Source organism: Hoplias malabaricus, chromosome 9, assembly GCF_029633855.1.
Source record: "Hoplias malabaricus isolate fHopMal1 chromosome 9, fHopMal1.hap1, whole genome shotgun sequence".
Taxonomy (NCBI): Eukaryota; Metazoa; Chordata; class Actinopteri; order Characiformes; family Erythrinidae; genus Hoplias; species Hoplias malabaricus.
The window spans coordinates 29,597,169-29,614,339 of NC_089808.1; the positions used below are offsets into that span (position 1 = coordinate 29,597,169).

Consider the following 17,171-nt stretch of genomic DNA (forward strand, 5'->3'; position numbering starts at 1 on the left):
GATAGTAACAATTGTCACATTACAGTGTGAAATCTAATAGAAATGTTTTTAGGTAACACACAGTCTATAATTTGTCATGTCCTAAATAACAGCTAAACCACATAGCTATAACAACTTATCACTATACCCCACATAACATGCATTTAAAGAAGTCTATTTGTTACTATACTATACAATAGAAGTGTTAAAAAAATAAATAAAAATACAACCTATTACAGCTTTCCCATAAAGTAAATAACTTTAAGCAGGTAGTGTTGCAGTCACACAGCTCCAGGGACCTGGAGGTTGTGGGTTCGATTCCCGCTCCGGGTGACTGTCTGTGAGGAGTTGATGTGTTCTCCCCGTGTCCGCATGGGTTTCCTCCGGGTGCTCCGGTTTCCTGCCACAGTCCAAAAACACATGTTGGTAGGTTTATTGACGACTCAAAAGTGAATGTGAGTGTGTGTGTTTCCCTGTAAAGGACTGGGGCCCCCTCCAGAGTGTATTCCTGCCTTGCGGGAACTACATGTTTGTAATATTACGTACAGACACATCACTAGTCCATGTAGTACAAAAATAAAAGCCAATTTTATTTAATTGATACAGTACATAATTTTTACTAAATATAAATTATCATAAAAAAATATCGATAAAAGTAATCTTGTATCTTTGGAACAAAAAAAGGCAAACAAAAAATAAATAAATATTTGGTGGTCATCTCTAAAATTCCAGTAATAAGAGAGTGGTCTTGAGACTGTCTTGTCTAAAATATAAAGCTATTAATTGAAGAGAACCAGTTTTTCCTTGGTCAAGCAGGAGTTGATTCCAGTGTGTAGAAATTCCTTTAGCAGTGTTTGCTTGGCTTTTGCTCATTGTTTATTTGAAAGCTTTATTCTAATATACGATTAAAGCTTTGAGTGTGCTGTGTGTAAGATGTGTGTGCTGTAAAAGCTGCAAAAAGTGCTGTGGATTTCATTGACCTCTGTTTAAACTCATGGGCTTTTACTTAAATCATTAACTAGTCTTGTACTTGTGTTTGGTTTTACCCTTCCCCCTTTATCTTCAACTTCCTGCTTCTTCCTCTTTTTCAGTGTCTTTCTTTTGTACTCTCTCTCTCTCTTTCTCTCCCTCTCTCTCTCTCTTTCTCTCTCTCTCTCTCTCTCTCTCTCTCTCTCTCTCTCACACACACACACATGGTCTTTGTTTCCTCTCTTTTACTGTGTGCGCGAGCGTGCGTGCAAAAGGATTAGATTGGCTTGTGATGGAAAAAAGGCACCATTAACTCTGTTGTTATGTTTCTGTACTCAACCTGTAATAGGCTTACTCTCTCCCTCTTTTACTTTGCCTCACAGAAAGGTGATAGTATTTTTTCTCCACCACAAACTCCACTAATCCTTTTGTGTGTTTCTTTCTGCTTGGTGTTTTTCTTTGTAATCAGTACTTTGTTTGACCTCTCTCTCTTTTTCGCTCTCGCTCTCTCTCTCTCTTACTCACTCACTGTCTCTCTTGCCCTCCCTCCCTTTTTTTCTCTCTAACTCTCATACTCTCTCGTACCACGCTGTACTGTCTCTGTATATTCTCAGTGCCAAAGCTTATTGCTTTCCTTTGTGCTGTGTCTTTGTCCTCAGCATGTTCTTTCTCTCTCTTTCTCTCTCTCTTTTTTTCTCTCTTTTTCTGCTGTCCCTGACTCTCCCTTTCCATTGTGTGATAAATATGGCTTCTAATGAATTGCTCTTCCCTCCCTCCACACACATACACGCCCATGTCTATGTGTGTGACGGTGTGTGTGTGTGCGTGTTTTTGTGCGGTGGCACTGCTGTCTCAGCCTGAACACCCCTGGGTCCCGCGCATCCACGGCCTCAGCCGCTGCCGTGCTCTCCTCCTCATCCTCTTCTTCACGCTCCCGCCATCACAAGTCCCTGTCCTCCTCAGCCCACCCCTGCCCCGCTGACCTGCACACACACCAGCCCAGGCAAGTCCCCAATCAACCTCACACTACTGCTCAAGCGTCATTTATCTTTCTACTCATAACTGAGAGGATGGCAGGGTTGGGTAAAGGTCACATTAGGATCTTAACTGGCTGCAGAAGAGATTTTAAAGCAATAAGTCTTGTAAGGAAAATGTGAATCATATGAGGCTGACTAAAAATAAATCAAAACTTCAAATGAATTATCCTAATGAAGAATTTGGGAGTTATTAGATAATGCCTTGCCAAAGATTATGATTGAATGCATCCTCCGTTAATTTTCCTGATCTCAGTTCCTGATGTCATTTTGATATGCAAATGATTGTCGTGCATGGAAATTGCTGAGATTTTTCTCAGTTACAGGCATGACATCACTGTTGTCTTTGACAGCTCAGCAGTTGGGCCCAAGTTGAAGGAATACACACTAATTTTAGAACTACATTTCTTTCTGTCATATTTATAGGTTATTACATCAAATACCGCAATTTCAGTGCATATTTTTGTACTTACAAAAGTGACATTAAACGCACTTGGCAAAAGCCGTTGGGCAGATAATGATTTTATGAACGTAATATATACACACACCATTTTCTGTGACAATGACAACGTGTCCAATGATACCTGTTTAACTAATTTAAAATTCAACAGGGTTTTGAAAGTGTTGAATTTTAGACAATTGACAGATAAAGCTTATCCTGAAAATGTAGAAATATTACTATTATAGGTGTATATATACTGCTGGTTCTGAATCAGACTTGTCAAGGTTGTAATATATCTGCTAAATCAAAAGAACTTCTCTTTTGCGGTATAATCTGTTCAGTACTTTTACAGTATTGCCATATGTAGCATTTAAAAAGCATTGCCTAAAATGGGACAGTTAAGAAGAATGGAGTGTTTTTAAAGTTGTGACACTTTGTTAGTCATCTTTCTCTTTTAAATCTGATATTTGAGCAACTCTTGCCCTCCCCATCCTGTGAATGACCTCATGGCGTCTCCACCTTGCCTTCTCCAGCTAAACCCGAACAGCTGTTCTGTCGCCCTCTTCTGCAAACCCCACTAGCAATGCTTCTGCAGATAACAAGATGTTTCCTTACCAGTACAGTCTCTTAAGCCTGTCTGGATATGAGCCACATCCATGTCTGTCTGCATTGACATAATGGATATAAAGCACTGTGTACACACCTTTCAGAGACAGACAACATCATAAGCACACAGACTGCAGTAGGCAGACTCCCCTTAATCTGTCTTTAACTTTAGGTGCAGCACTGAAATGCATGCATTATGCTTTTCCTGCAAGAAAGCGTTAATCAGTGCCTTCTGATTATAAGAGGGTAGTTATTACTTATGTTTACTCAGTTCTTTATCATCAGGTAAAGTTTTAATGGTTTGGATTTTCAATGAGTACTTTTACAAATTCATTTAAAGTAGTAGGAGAAAAAAATATGCTGTTCTTGAAAAACTAGAGCCAGTATTGTCCAGTGTGGTGCTGTGTCACAGTGAGTGAAAAGTTACATTTAAAAGCCGTGATCTCTTCCTCACATATTTGGGAACCACTGAGAGAAGGTACTGCTGCCTTGTCACCTCTCTCTACTTCCTCTGTGTATATGTACTAACTGTTTCTTTATTTAGTCCGTACTCTGCGTTCATTAAGTCTGTATTTGTGCAGCTTATGTATGCAGACGGAACAGAGCAGTACCTATAGAAACCATGGTGGCAGTGTAGCCAATACTTAAACATGACCATTACTAAAACAAGTGAAAACAATTCTCTGTCTACATGTCACAAAATATTGAACTGACTTACAGATACTTTTTGTATAAGTAGCATTACATTTTCACCACCTCCTCGCTTGTTAGCATTTTTGTTGTCAAAAACTTTTGACTCTGAACTGCCCTCTAGTGGATGTGTTGCCAGTGCAAAAGGACCAATAGAAGTATGTGGGCAGTGATGGCTACTATATTTGAAACAGAAATATTAATTAACATATATAAAGGGAGTTTATATGAGCCTGTATAATAAATGGTGTGATGAAATGGCTCTCTGTAGACGAAACTGGATTATTCAACGAAGCAGTGCTGTTGTGTTAACTACATTAACATTGTTTTTCGTTTACTTTACCTTTAAGAACATATCTAGTGTAAATGTACTTCCTGTGCATGTACTTTAGCCTACGAAAGTGTAAATTGACATCAGTATGATGGTGATAAGGTCTTGCGTGCTGTAGTTTGCATCAGGATAATTATTACTTACAGAGATATTTTCAAAGACATGATTATGTAACATAACACATTCATATATGTGCTCTAAAGTCTGATGTAGTCCTTGTGTAGTTTGTTTGTGTCATGTAGCAAATATCTTAGATGACAGTATTAGTGTTCTTGAATTTTAAGTTGATAATTTTTGCAAAAAGCTGTTTCTTAAAGGTTGTTGAGGTTTTTCCAGGAGAGACTGGAAATACTCCATAACATAATTATCTAAAACAATGCATAAAAATGTACGACAAACAAACGTGATGATTTACCATATATTAGATTGTTGCAAAAAAAATTGTTTATATTGTAAGTGAATTGATTTAATAATTTATGTCTGTTTAGCTGTTATGAAGTAATGCTATAATAGGTGTGCAAAAGTTCAACAAAAAATCCTAAAAGATTAAATAGAAAGCATGCTTATCCTATTATTCTTATTTTTATTGAAATTCCCAGTTTAAAACAGAGAGTTTTTTGGGAAGTTCTTTATGGTAATTGGACTGAACACTTCGGTCTTGGTTCCCCATTAGTAATCTCCCTAGCAGAGCCGGTGTTCGGACGAGTTGTGCTACTTTGTTGAAATCTGCTTTCATAATTAGTTTTTTTACATTTAATTCGCCATGTACAGTTTTGGAACACTCAAGCAAATAATAACAGTAAACTAAGATTGTGTACTGCACTGGAGAAAACCAGATTTATCACGTAAAACATAACATTTTTGGATCTGAGCATGCACAGAGCTGGAAACAAGCACATTTCTACAACTTAGCACAACTCATCAGAACACCGGACCGCCCCATACTCACTACGCACACTGCATAGGGTCCCGCAAATTAACGAAGGCCCCCTCGTCTCCCACTCCTGTCGAGTTAGTTTATCATCAGAAGATGAAGCGAAACTATGGTAGGATATGAAAAGAGGAAAAAAGACTCCAGGAGACTACAGGAGCTACAGGAATGAGGTAAACCTGTGACTGTTCTTCTCAAGGTTGCATTATTAATAAATTATAGTCTACGAACATAGACGTGAGAACATATTTAGAGATGGCAGGCACATCTGCTCTCCACAACCTTAAAAGACTCGCAGCACAAGTGTCATCAACCAAACTTTGAAGCTAAAAATTTAACATGTACCGATTTTTTTTTATATTGTCCAGTACTCACTTTAACATTCCCAAACACACCATGTCTATAATGTTCAATTCCACCTTAAAAAATGATGTAGTTAATCCCAAGTGCTAAGTTGACTTCTTCAAAGTTTCAGTTCCACCTTAAATGCTTATTAGATTTATTTATTTTTCTTCTATTCCACCTTAAGTGCTGTAGATGTTACAGAATTAGCTAAAAAAAAAAAGTTCACATTTTGCCTTAGAATTCAGGTAGGAGGACCCTTAACATTTTACTTAGGGCTCCAGGAAAGTCTGGACCAGCTCTGCTCCCTAGTTTCCTAAACTCAGGTGCTGTGTGCAGGAATGTGTGTCTGCGTTCAGATGCAAGGGTGTATATTAGCCCCCCTGTTCTGTTTAGCGGATCCTGTAAGTGTGTAGTGCTAATTCAACAGTAAAGCAATATTTTATTCCTTGTTTTTGTATTACTGGATTGTCATTAGGAAATTCTTAATGATTATTAATCATTAAAAAAAAACTCTTTTGGAGGTAAATATTGTACAATGTGTATAACAATATAAAAACCTACCCACCCTCTGTGTCTCTCTCTTGTAGCTAATTAACCAGAAATCAACAAAACATCTAAGAAATCTGGGAGATCCTGCACCCCTTTTTTTTCTTTTTATTTATTTATTTTTTGTTGAATTGATTGTGTTCACAGAATTTTCCCTGCTGAGAGCTCACACTCATATTGGAATATTGATATTTATCTGAACAAGTAAAGCATTGATTAAGTCAGGTTATTGGAGTTTTTCATATGTAAGATGTATTAATTACGTCATTTGATATTATCATTTAAGATATTAATTCATTATTTTAACGTCTGATGACATTATTAAACTGTACCACACTTCAGTGAGCTTTCAAAGCTAATGACTTCCATGGTCAGGGGACCATCCTAGCACATCTCACAGCTGATTGGCTGCTGGTTCAGACAGGTTTCTGTACCAGGAAGGTGCATTTCTATTTTCAGTCACATGCACACATACATTTATATGATTTCTCTGTATTGTTCAGATTAGTGATAGTATAATTATTAGGACTATTACTCTGCTTCCTTCTTACCTTTGAACATTTTGTATTTTTATGAGAGAGATGGACAAAAAGAGGAAAAATTAAGCTTTTTAGATTGGATGAGGGATATGGTGTCTGCTGTGTCTTTTCTCAGTGCTGAGCATATTTTATTATTTTGAAAGATTACATAACACATTTGAGCAAAGCACTGCAGGAGTGAGTCAGTTTCACACCTCTCTATTTTTGACACCCAGCCACGTTTTATATGTGGTAAAGATATACAGTTTAGACTATTGTGTTACACTAGTTATTGTTTCTATGGTTTGAGGTTGTTTTTAATGTATATTTTACACTTTGCACAAAACTTAAATGGTGTCCATGAGAATTAAACACAAAAACATTGTAGCATACATTTCCCATGTGGCACTGGGTCCGAAATATTCATTCGCAATGTAGTTCCCATATTTAATCCTTGATGATACCCCAGACATTAGTGGCCAGTAGTTTGAGTGACCTTGTTCACTCTTTTTCCATAATGTACTCCCATAGTATTCAAAAGTAATAGTCCGGATACAACATTTCCCTACTACATTAAAATAAATTTTTGTTCTTTTAAAGGCAACACACCACTTAATGGACCTCCATGAATATTTCACATTATTTTAGTTACTGACATATATAAGTGTGAATTAAAATGAAAATAGCTGCTTAATTTGCTTTAAAACTGACAATTTTATTAAATGGACGGAAAAACTACGGAAATTCTTGAACGCAACCGTGACGTCGCTGGTGGACAACAGCTGAACAACGCCGCGGTAAAACACTGTTATGACTGGCTGTTATGACAATATCTAAATTATATATTAATAAATAACCAACGTTATTCATGACAATAGCCTAGCAATAAGCTAAACTCAAATTTAGAGGTACCGTTATTCTTGTAAATGTGATCGAAGTCGAACTCGAATTCTTCCGACACTATACACCTCCGTAATGCAACTACGTAGCCTAGTATAACCTGAGCCACCAAGATTAGCAAGTCAAGCTAACGTTAACTAACACCAACTAAAACAGGCGAAGTAAGTGTACTTACCCTGTTTACCATTTATACAGAGGCCCTTAAACACCTTTCAGTGGTTTCCTTACATGCCCATATTGTTGGAAAAGCACCAGTGAAATGACAACTTCTAGAGTTGTTGTCCACCATCTACGTCACATTCAGGACGCCTATTAGAGTTTCCGAACACCGTTGGGGGTGGGGGCCAACGGTCTTTTATAGATTTCTTATTCCTTAGTAAGAAATAACATGTTTTCTGACGATGAATAAACACAAGTTAGGAACTCAAATTCCACTGTATTTATTTGTTTGACACTTTCATATAGCTGGTGCTTAGCCTTTAAGTTTGATTATCTTCAGAAATGTTCATGTTAGGGCAATTTATTGTGGCAGAAGCATGAAAACGCTCATCATTTTCAAAACTTGATATGCTGTCTAGCCAAATATTTTCAATACTTTCTTATTCAAAAGTTTTTTTCTAAAATGAAAAGTATTAATATAGGTTTTGTCTCCATCAGTCCAGAGAACAGAGTTCCATTTTTTCTGCAGCTGAATGCTAGGGTGCTTTTACCCAAAGAGCCCACTGTTGGGACCTTAGTTTCAGGTGCAGCTGCTCCAAAGTAACCTTAGTTACTCACTTATATTCATTTGCTACAATAAATCACTTTTGAAGGAGCATGTGAAATAGATTGTATTAATTAATTTTGCTTTTTCTTCTTTCTTCACAATATTCCTTTTGTTCAAAAAATGGTTGCATTGCAGTGGCCCCACTCAGAGAGCACCTGGTGCCTCCCCATCGGCTCACAACATCAGCAGCGCTGCAGGAACAGACCGTACCAACTTCCCCAGAGGAGTGGCCACCCGCAACACCTTCCACATTGGTCAGCAAAGAGGAGCTCGGGACCAGCAGGGCTCCCCTTACCATGCCCCACCCGCATCCCCTTCACTGTCTCATGGGAACAGCCAGCAGCGACGACCCGCAACGTCTGGCATCTTCAGCAAGTTCACCTCTAAATTTGTTCGCAGGTGAGAACCGCCAACAGAGCAGGTAACTGCCAGCTTGGGTGGAGGTGTGGGTGAAAGGGTTTGGAGGTGTACCAATATGATCCAGGGGTTCATCTTGGTGATTAAATGTTGAGGCAATGTTGGAGTCGTCTTTCTGTCTGAGGAAAGAGGATGATGTGTCGCAGAATGTGTTGACATTGTCTGGAAATGAAGAGTCTGTTTTAGAGCAAGAAACAGATGGAGGGAATGAAGTGATTTGAAAAAAAGAGAGAAAATCTTGTTAAACAGGGGGGAAAAAAAACAAGCCAGACACCAGCACATCTGACACATTTCCCGTTCTCACATCTCCACTTCCTTCTCAGATTGTGTGTGTGTGTGTGTACTTGGGATTTTGCTTCCGTTCCCCTCTCTGAATTCATGTTTATTTTAAATAGGGTGTGTGGGTTTAGCTTCTTTGTTTAATTGTCTCATGCACATCAGTCTTCTCTTGTGTAAGGCCGGTTTTCCCTTTTTAAAAAATTGTTGGGTGAAAAACCAATTTTACATATTTTTTCCTTTTATCCCAGATACAGTCAATCAGTGAAGGCATAATTGATATCCAGATTTTGCCAGTTTAGTTTATATCTGGAGCTACAAGGCTAAGGTATATAACAAACACTAGAAGTCACTTTTTCTTAAACACTTCCCCAAAAGGTCTCGATAGTGTGAATTTGGTTTTTCATTCAACAATTCCTTTAATTCCATGTCTGTACACAAAAACACAGCTCTGCTCAGATGTCCTTTTTCACTAATTATAGGACAATATCAGTATCTTGAGAGTACTGTTTTACCACAAAATGCACATATTCATACTATTGCATTTCTCATCTGTTTCATCATCCCCTGCTTCTAAGTTCCAGCAGAGTCTGAGCACACTTCCACTGCCATCTTTTCCGCACCTCCGTGGTGACAGTAACCATGGTAACAGCGGAGGTATCGCATTCCCTGGCTCTATAAATATTCGTGGTGGGGACACCTTGGCATGCACTCTGTGGTGCCGCCAGGGCCGTGGGCTTTAGAGAGAAAGTGTAGGAGGAACTTCAGTGAGACACAGCAGAACTGTTTTCAGCTTATGTTTAACATGGCATTATAAGGCTGGACCTCAAATTTGAGCTTTGTTCTTTAGCAAAGTCCAAAGTCATAGACTATTCTGCATTAAAAGGAAGTGGCTGATTCAGTTTTACATCCATAATTTAGTGTCGAATCTTTCCTTGGGTCTGGTTTATTAAAACATTTCTTATGCAAAGCCTGCAGTTGAGCGAAAATAATTATTCTGGGTGTCATACGATTATAGCCCATTGTCAGTGCTATAGCTTCTCCTATTGAACTGTACTGCAAATCTGTGTGTGATGGTTGTGTAGACACCAGAGCAATTCAAATGATTTGTTTTCAAGTATATTGTCCAACACCCGAGAACCTTTAAGAATTCAGCTGTGCAACCTTTCGCATTTCTTGTACCGTTAGTGGCCTCAAAACAAGAACTTCGCCAATAGCAACTAATCCTCAAGGACTTCCTACCAAGCTTGGGACAAAGCACAGCTGAGATTGCAATCTGAACCCCGGCAGGGTTTATGGCTGCAATACTGAGCAAACTCCTAGGACAGTGTATTTATTAAACATGCTTCAGTCATTGTACAGTATATAAAATGTTTTGATGGGTTAATGTACTTGGATGTAATAACTGTGTCACATTAATAGCATTTCCTTGGCCCTAGGTATTTATTGTGAGAATTATTTCTGTCAGAAAGCTAGTCTTTATGCCAGAGCAAAAATAAATTTAGCCAAATATAGTTGCAGAACAGCCCTCAGTATGTGTCTTCAGATTATGCTGGTCTTAAAATAGCTATTTTTAAGTTTTTGTTCTCTGGACATACTCATATAGTTAGCTTGCACAGTAAATGTGCTACTGCTGGTACAGGTTTCAGAACCTACAAGTGAGCTAAAGGGCTGGGTCAAACATAAGTGACATTTGATTTAAATGTAAATTTGAATTTGATCAGCATACTGAACCTGTGCTGTGTTGTGATTTTTAATTTGCAAGCGTTGGAGGACACAAATAATTACTTTTTGGATTTCACAGGAACTCTGACATTCGACTAAATGTAGAAGGAAATTGTTGCTGGGCTTCTTCAAAGATTCCAGTCTTTGTCAGTGTCTCATGTTAACATGCATTATGTGAGATTGTTAAATTGCATTCTGTTCTCACTAACATGTACTTATTCTTTTCACCTCATGTAAATTAATACATTTTGCAGGGAACCCTTCCAACCTAGAGTTTGTGTCTCATGGTTTTGTGCACTGCCCCACTGCCATTCATATTCACATGCATACATTTTTCTTTCTTTTTTGTTTTCTTTTTGTTGTTGTAGAAATCTATCGCTCAGGTTCCCCAGAAGGTAGGAAAGCACAATGATAACCCCTGCTGAGGCTTTTTTGTTTTGATTTATCCTTTTACCCTTTTCCAGTACTGGTGTTTTTGTGCAGCTTTCCCTGTGCTGTATCCCTCTGATACTATGGTTGGCTCTTTTTTTTTTTTCTCTCTTTTTTTTTGACATTTGGTTTTTGTGTGATATGTTATGACCTGTACTAACATTCCACTTCCTCCCCAAAAGCTCATCCTCAACACCCTCAAAGCACCAAAAACGTAACATCCATAATGTTCTGTTTTCCCATCCTCTATCTTTTCACTTCATCTCCCTCTCCTTCATTCCTGGTGACCTCGCCTGTGTGTCTAAGTGGACATGGAAATCCTCACTGACTCAGGTTTACCCAAGGGCACTGAAACCAGTATACAATGTCGTAACAATTATCTGGCAAAAAGGATGTAGGTCATGGAAAAACCCAGACTGAAGTCATTGAATCCCTGAGCTTAAAAAGGAGCTGAGTGATGGATACAGCACTACAATTATAAAAAAAGTCACACAAAAAATATGCCTATAGAGGCAGTGCAACAGACAAAAAGTAGTTTACTAGTGCTTCTTTGAAGAGCTTTTTATGCATCCAGTAATACATTATCCACAAAATGTAACTATGACTATGGGAACCATCGGTTTGAGAACCACTGATGTAAATTTTCTACAGCATTTACAAACTATCATGAATCAGATGTCATGCCCATATTGTTTACCTGCACTGCAGTAAAAACACTGTTAAGCATGGGTTCCTGAGTTACCTGAGCATTTCACACAGCAGAACATTTCCATCCAGCTGTTGAATTAAATTCAAGCAACTAATAAATGTAACAATTATGTAAGTTTTTTTTAACTGTGGAGTGTGGAATCTGAAAAGCTGGAAAAATGGAGTTAATGATGGAAAGGAATGATGAAGTCCCTTCTCCTTCATTTCCTCTTCTTTTTCTCCCTGGCTCTTTTTAACATGATGATGATGATGACAACAGCAGCTGAAACTGAGATTGACTGACTGGCTTTGGCCTGCTTTCCCAAAACTCCACTTATTTTCTCACCCCTCTGATGTTTTTCACACCCTCCCACAACTCCTTTGTCTCATTCTCGTTCATATCGTACTGTACTTGAGAATGTTACGATCTTTTATCCAGGGACCAGGTGAATGGAAATCTTTTTTACTCACAACTCACTTGGGTTATTCACACAAACTAAACTATCTACTGACAGGTGAACTTCTGCTTTTCCTGGAACAATAAGTTTCTGTTTCGTGAATGACGTCTTTTTGTCAGTGGTATGTGCTTTTGTCCAGCAGAGGGCAACATAGGTCAATACTGTCTCCCAGATGTTATTTTTCGCCCTCTGGTGGTCAAAATATGCATTGTTAACTGAATTCATTTTCTTTTTCAGGTATTATTGTATCTCTAATGTCATATATTCCCCATTCCCGAACAACAGATGCTGTGCTTACTAACATCTGCCATGCTTCTAGCTCTTGACTGACAGTTGATTGTCTGTTTGTCTGTCTCTCTGTCTGTCTGTCCCTCTATACATGTTGAACACAGGTATCATATCTGTGCATTTGTCTTTACTAATAGAACGTTTCTGGCCTTTACTTTATTCCAAAAAATAGTAGTGTGGCAGTTTTTCTCTTGCTCCAAATTAATTTGATGAGCCAAGACAAAACTGGCATGGCACTTGAGATTGAAAAGTTGACTATATTTTTAATATAACAATTTGGTGAACAATATAATCTGAAGAGGGTTTACATTTACTTAAAAATCTTTAAAAAACACTTTAATTTACTGTAATGTTTTGTGTGTTCAAAGCATTAATAAATGATGATAATATCATAACACTCTTGAATAAAACAATCTTAGCTAACCTGACATTATCTGCATAGCTCTCGTGCACAAATAAACACTGAAAAATAAAGGCACTTAGGGGATCATAGTAGTGGGTAAGACCACTGCTGTCCACATGGCAGTTGGCGATTAAATTTCCCCACATGGGCAGTCAAGGGTATTAAACGTTCTGTATAAAAACGCCTGCCAAATAGTGTGTAAATTAGCTTTCAGATACTAAACATTGTTTGGGTGAATAATTCTGTTGTGATAAGAGGATTGTGTGAATTATTAGTCATGTGAAAGACTTCTTTGTATGTCCTTGTCTGTCTTATGCTAACCATACATTAGAAGACTTTGAAAAGACTCTGAAAACACTTTTAAAATACTAAAGTCTTACACCTTCTCACGCCTAAAGACAATGTCACAAAAGACTGTGACTAAATGCAAGACTGCGACTAGATCTCTCAGTTTACTCTTAGAAATACTGTCACAGTGGTGGTGCATTTTGCTGCCATTACCTTTAGTTATGGAACATAATTGTACCACATTCTAAAATAATTGTAAATTTTAAGGTTGTGTTGTTCATCTCCAGGACGTAAAATCTTTAATTACACTTTGCACGGTAGTTTAATGGAAGCTTACATATATTCACCAACACAACTGGACTTTAAAACACTGTTGTACCTTTTGATGGTACATTTACACTGTTTGAACCTTTATTGACAATAATGTACATCTACTTTACCTCCCCCCCTCCCCATTTACCACATAACCCACTGCAACTTATTAGTTACTGCTGCTTCACCGTCAGTTTTATTAGTGACCGCTACTTCCACATTTTCTTCACCAACTCGTCAAATATAATTGCTTGGTCAGGAGCCCCCTGCCAGGAATCAACAGGATGAGGTCGTGTTTTTTCAGGACGTTCAAGGTTAGGGCATAGAGCACGACAGGCAGGTTGGTAGATCACGCCTTATTTAAATAATCTGCCTCACATGAACATAAGTTTAAGCGGTTTTCATACTTTAAATACAGTACTTTGTAATATTTATTGGTTATTTACATTGTCCATGTCACTATTTTCATGAACAAGAACTAAAGACTTGAGTTAAACCAGCTCTCACGACTTCCTCACACCAAACGATGGAGATGACTAGCATGATTTTATTCTGCGACCGTGAAATCACTTGAAAAGTCATTTGGTGTATGGCCGGCATTAGAGTGTTTTGTTTTTCTGCTTCAGGTTTTAATGTGTGTCTGTGGTGGTTGGGTGTTTTGATGTCTGTGTGTTAAGTTGCTAGTGTGTGTAATTAGGGGTGAACTAACAGTAGGACCAAATTGTGTTGGATGGCGGTAGTTAGTTGCTATGGTGATGGGATTGATGTTGCTTATTTAAGGGCATCCTGAATTGTCCCGGTTTATTCCATTCAGTTTAATTCTATCTTTTAATAATTGCTGATTCATTTATTTATTCATTCACTGATTACATTGTTATGGAGCACTGTCTGATTGGTGCGATTGCATGTTATCAATTTCAGTACTCCTATAGCCACATAAGCTTCTGATCCAGACTGTGTAAGAGAAAAGAATCAGCGTTTTCACTGATGGAATGGGATAAACTTTATTACTTGGCTATTCATATCTTTTAAGCTAGAAATCTGTTTTTGATGGTAACAGGAACTAATTTTGTTGCGATTTCTTTCGAGGAACCCGTATGAGGGAGAGGGTCGGGAAGAGGGGAACAGGTGAGGAAAAAAAACAGACAAAGAGATTTGATCCAATAATTTCCTAATCAGATCTAATCAGAAGATGTTTAGAAAGTCATAATTGACTCAGGACAGGGGTTTTATTTGGATGCTGATTTCTTTGTAGTTGTAATTATAACCAATCAGAGTGAATGAGTTTGAAGAACTATTTGTATGCCTTGGATGAGTGTGTGTGTGTGTGTGTGTGTGTGTGTGTGAGAGAGAGAAATTATTTTACATGAAATGTTAATTTGTTAGTTGGTGACTAATTGTGTCTTCAATCTGACTGGTCTCTAATCCCTGTCCTAGTGATTGTCTCACTCTTGCTCTTTTTCTGTCTCTCTCAGTACATTCAATACTATGCAAAAGTCAGAGACCACCTTTCATTTATTTAACTTGCAGCTAAAATGGCAACATAATACACGTTCTAATTAATTCAGTAGATATTTTTTGAAGAGAATATATATTAGATAGAACTGTATAAGGAAGAAGTTTTTAAATCTGGAGTTTTAAAGAATCACATGTAAAATGGGGGCACTAACAAACGTAAGATTCTAAACCACAGAAGCTGTCACTCAGCACTTAGTGTTCACCTTTGAGAGAAATATTAAATACTGAAGACTAATATACCTTCTATTATATGTAGTTGTGTGCTCAATGTGTGTTTTCTTGGTGCTAAACACCTACTTGTTATTTTAACTGAAAACTTAATTTAAATTTAACTATTTAAATGTGTGGTCTCTGACTTTTTCACAGTATTGTAGTCATACACACTGCAAATACACACATGGAGCATTTTCGTCTGCCCTGTGTGCCTCATATATGACTGGACTCCCACTCCCACTGCATTTTGTATACGTCTAGCTTTATGTGGTAGAAAGGTGAGAAGTCAGAGATTTAATTCAGATTTGAGTTTGACGCTAGACTTTCTATACACACACACACACACTATATGTAGGTGACCTTATGTGTCCATCGCCTCTGTCTGATCCTGCAAGAATGGGAAGGTGAAAGAGACAGATTGAATCATACAGCACTAAGCAAAAAGCCATCTTATCTGCAAGCGTTTGTTTGATTAACAAGCCCTGCTGTGAAGTTTTAATGGCATCTAGGCCCGAGAACACTTGAGGTCAGTTACTAATAGTAATGTTTAATTCTAGAGCAGGCGGCACGGTGGCGCAGCAGGTAGTGTCGCAGTCACACAGCTCCAGGGGCCTGGAGGTTGTGGGTTCGATTCCCACTCCGGGTGACTGTCTGTGAGGAGTTGGTGTGTTCTCCCTGTGTCCGCGTGGGTTTCCTCCGGATGCTCCGGTTTCCTCCCACAGTCCAAAAACACACATTGCTCCAAAAAGTGTCCGTAGGTGTGAGTGTGTGTGTGTGTGTTGCCCTGTGAAGGACTGGCGCCCCCTCCAGGGTGTATTCCTGCCTTGCGCCCAATGATTCCAGGTAGGCTCTGGACCCACCGCGACCCTGAATTGGATAAGCGGTTACAGATGATGAATGAATGAATTCTAGAGCACAACATTTACTCCAGAAGAATACAGTTAAACTGATCAACAGCCTAATACTTGCCGGCCTTTAATATCTCTGTATTACGTGCCTTACGCTAAACTAATGTGCAGCTGCACTAGGGTCCCATTTCACTTCATGATTTTATATGGAGATTACACAAGATCTGTAGTTATAAAATATTACATCTTAAAAGATATTTATGGGCGCAGTAGCACAACAGCTGGCAGGTGGATTGGCTATTCAGGTGTTCATAGTGGAGGAGGTGTGTGATAGACTGGCACCCTTCTCAGGGTGTTCCTGCCTTGTGCCCAGTGTTTCTGCGTAGGATCTGAACCCACCTTTAACCTGAAACAGAATAAAGAAATGACAGATTATGAATTAAAGAAATAAAATTGTTTTAAAAAGCCTTAAACCCATTTTAGATTAGTTGAACTCTATTTATGTTTCCTCAGTTTTATTATAATGCTATATTGTGTATATGTTGGCAAACACACACTTCCGGCTGAGATATTTGTTTGCCTAGGACTTTTCCACAGTCTTGCAGATGGATGAAAATAGATGGAGCAATGCTGCTTTGGATCAAGCACTTGAGCTGTTCTCTTTGCAGCTGAAGGTCACATACACACACGCATTAGAGGGATTAGTCACTGAGGGAGTCTGAGTAAGTTGAGACCCACACATTTACTCAGTACACAAGGCTGTGGGTCATTTCTAACAGGAAGCATTAGCTGGATGCGACAGACATGAGAATACTGCCCAGCTAGAGAGGGAGGAAGAAGTAACGGAGGGAATACTCGAGTGTTTTCAGCTTCTCTGTCTGCCTTGTCTGTAGTCTAATGGAACAGGACATAATCTCATAATGAGAATACACATCTAATGTGCCGAGGTATTTTGTGCTGTTCTGTTATGAAAGCAAGGGCCTTGTATTCCAATAAGCAGTTATTACAATGTATTTTACTCAAAAACTCCATAGGAAACCATTCACTTTTGACTCACTCAGGAAAGCCCTCGAGCATCTGAAAGAATATTTTGCACGCCGCCATCACACACTGTTTGTTCATGTCCTGATGAGTTAAAATTTTCTGGAGGCCCCTTTCTGCCAATTGAAAAAAATATATATAGTGCTTAAGGCATCTCACGACGCACAACAGACTTATTACTATATCAATAACAAGAGAGTCTCAGCCACAG

The 17,171-nt window shown here is 38.4% G+C and overlaps 1 protein-coding gene across 9 annotated transcripts in view; it reads left to right on the forward strand.

The window, feature by feature from the left end:
• Window positions 1–17,171, forward strand: part of mark2b (MAP/microtubule affinity-regulating kinase 2b) — a 53,257-nt gene that overhangs the window by 32,436 nt on the left and 3,650 nt on the right. For 3 of the 9 annotated variants that reach the window (XR_010804163.1, XM_066680625.1, XM_066680626.1), the window contains exons 15-18: window positions 1,805–1,951; window positions 8,193–8,456; window positions 10,844–10,870; window positions 14,430–14,468. Coding sequence is in view for 8 of the 9 variants with exons in the window: in XM_066680625.1 (XP_066536722.1) it covers window positions 1,805–1,951; window positions 8,193–8,456; window positions 10,844–10,870; window positions 14,430–14,468 (477 nt within the window). In the remaining variant the exon portion in view is untranslated. The remainder of the gene's footprint in view (window positions 1–1,804; window positions 1,952–8,192; window positions 8,457–10,843; window positions 10,871–14,429; window positions 14,469–17,171) is intronic. The other 6 variants (XM_066680627.1, XM_066680632.1, XM_066680630.1 and 3 more) reach the window with 4 other exon arrangements.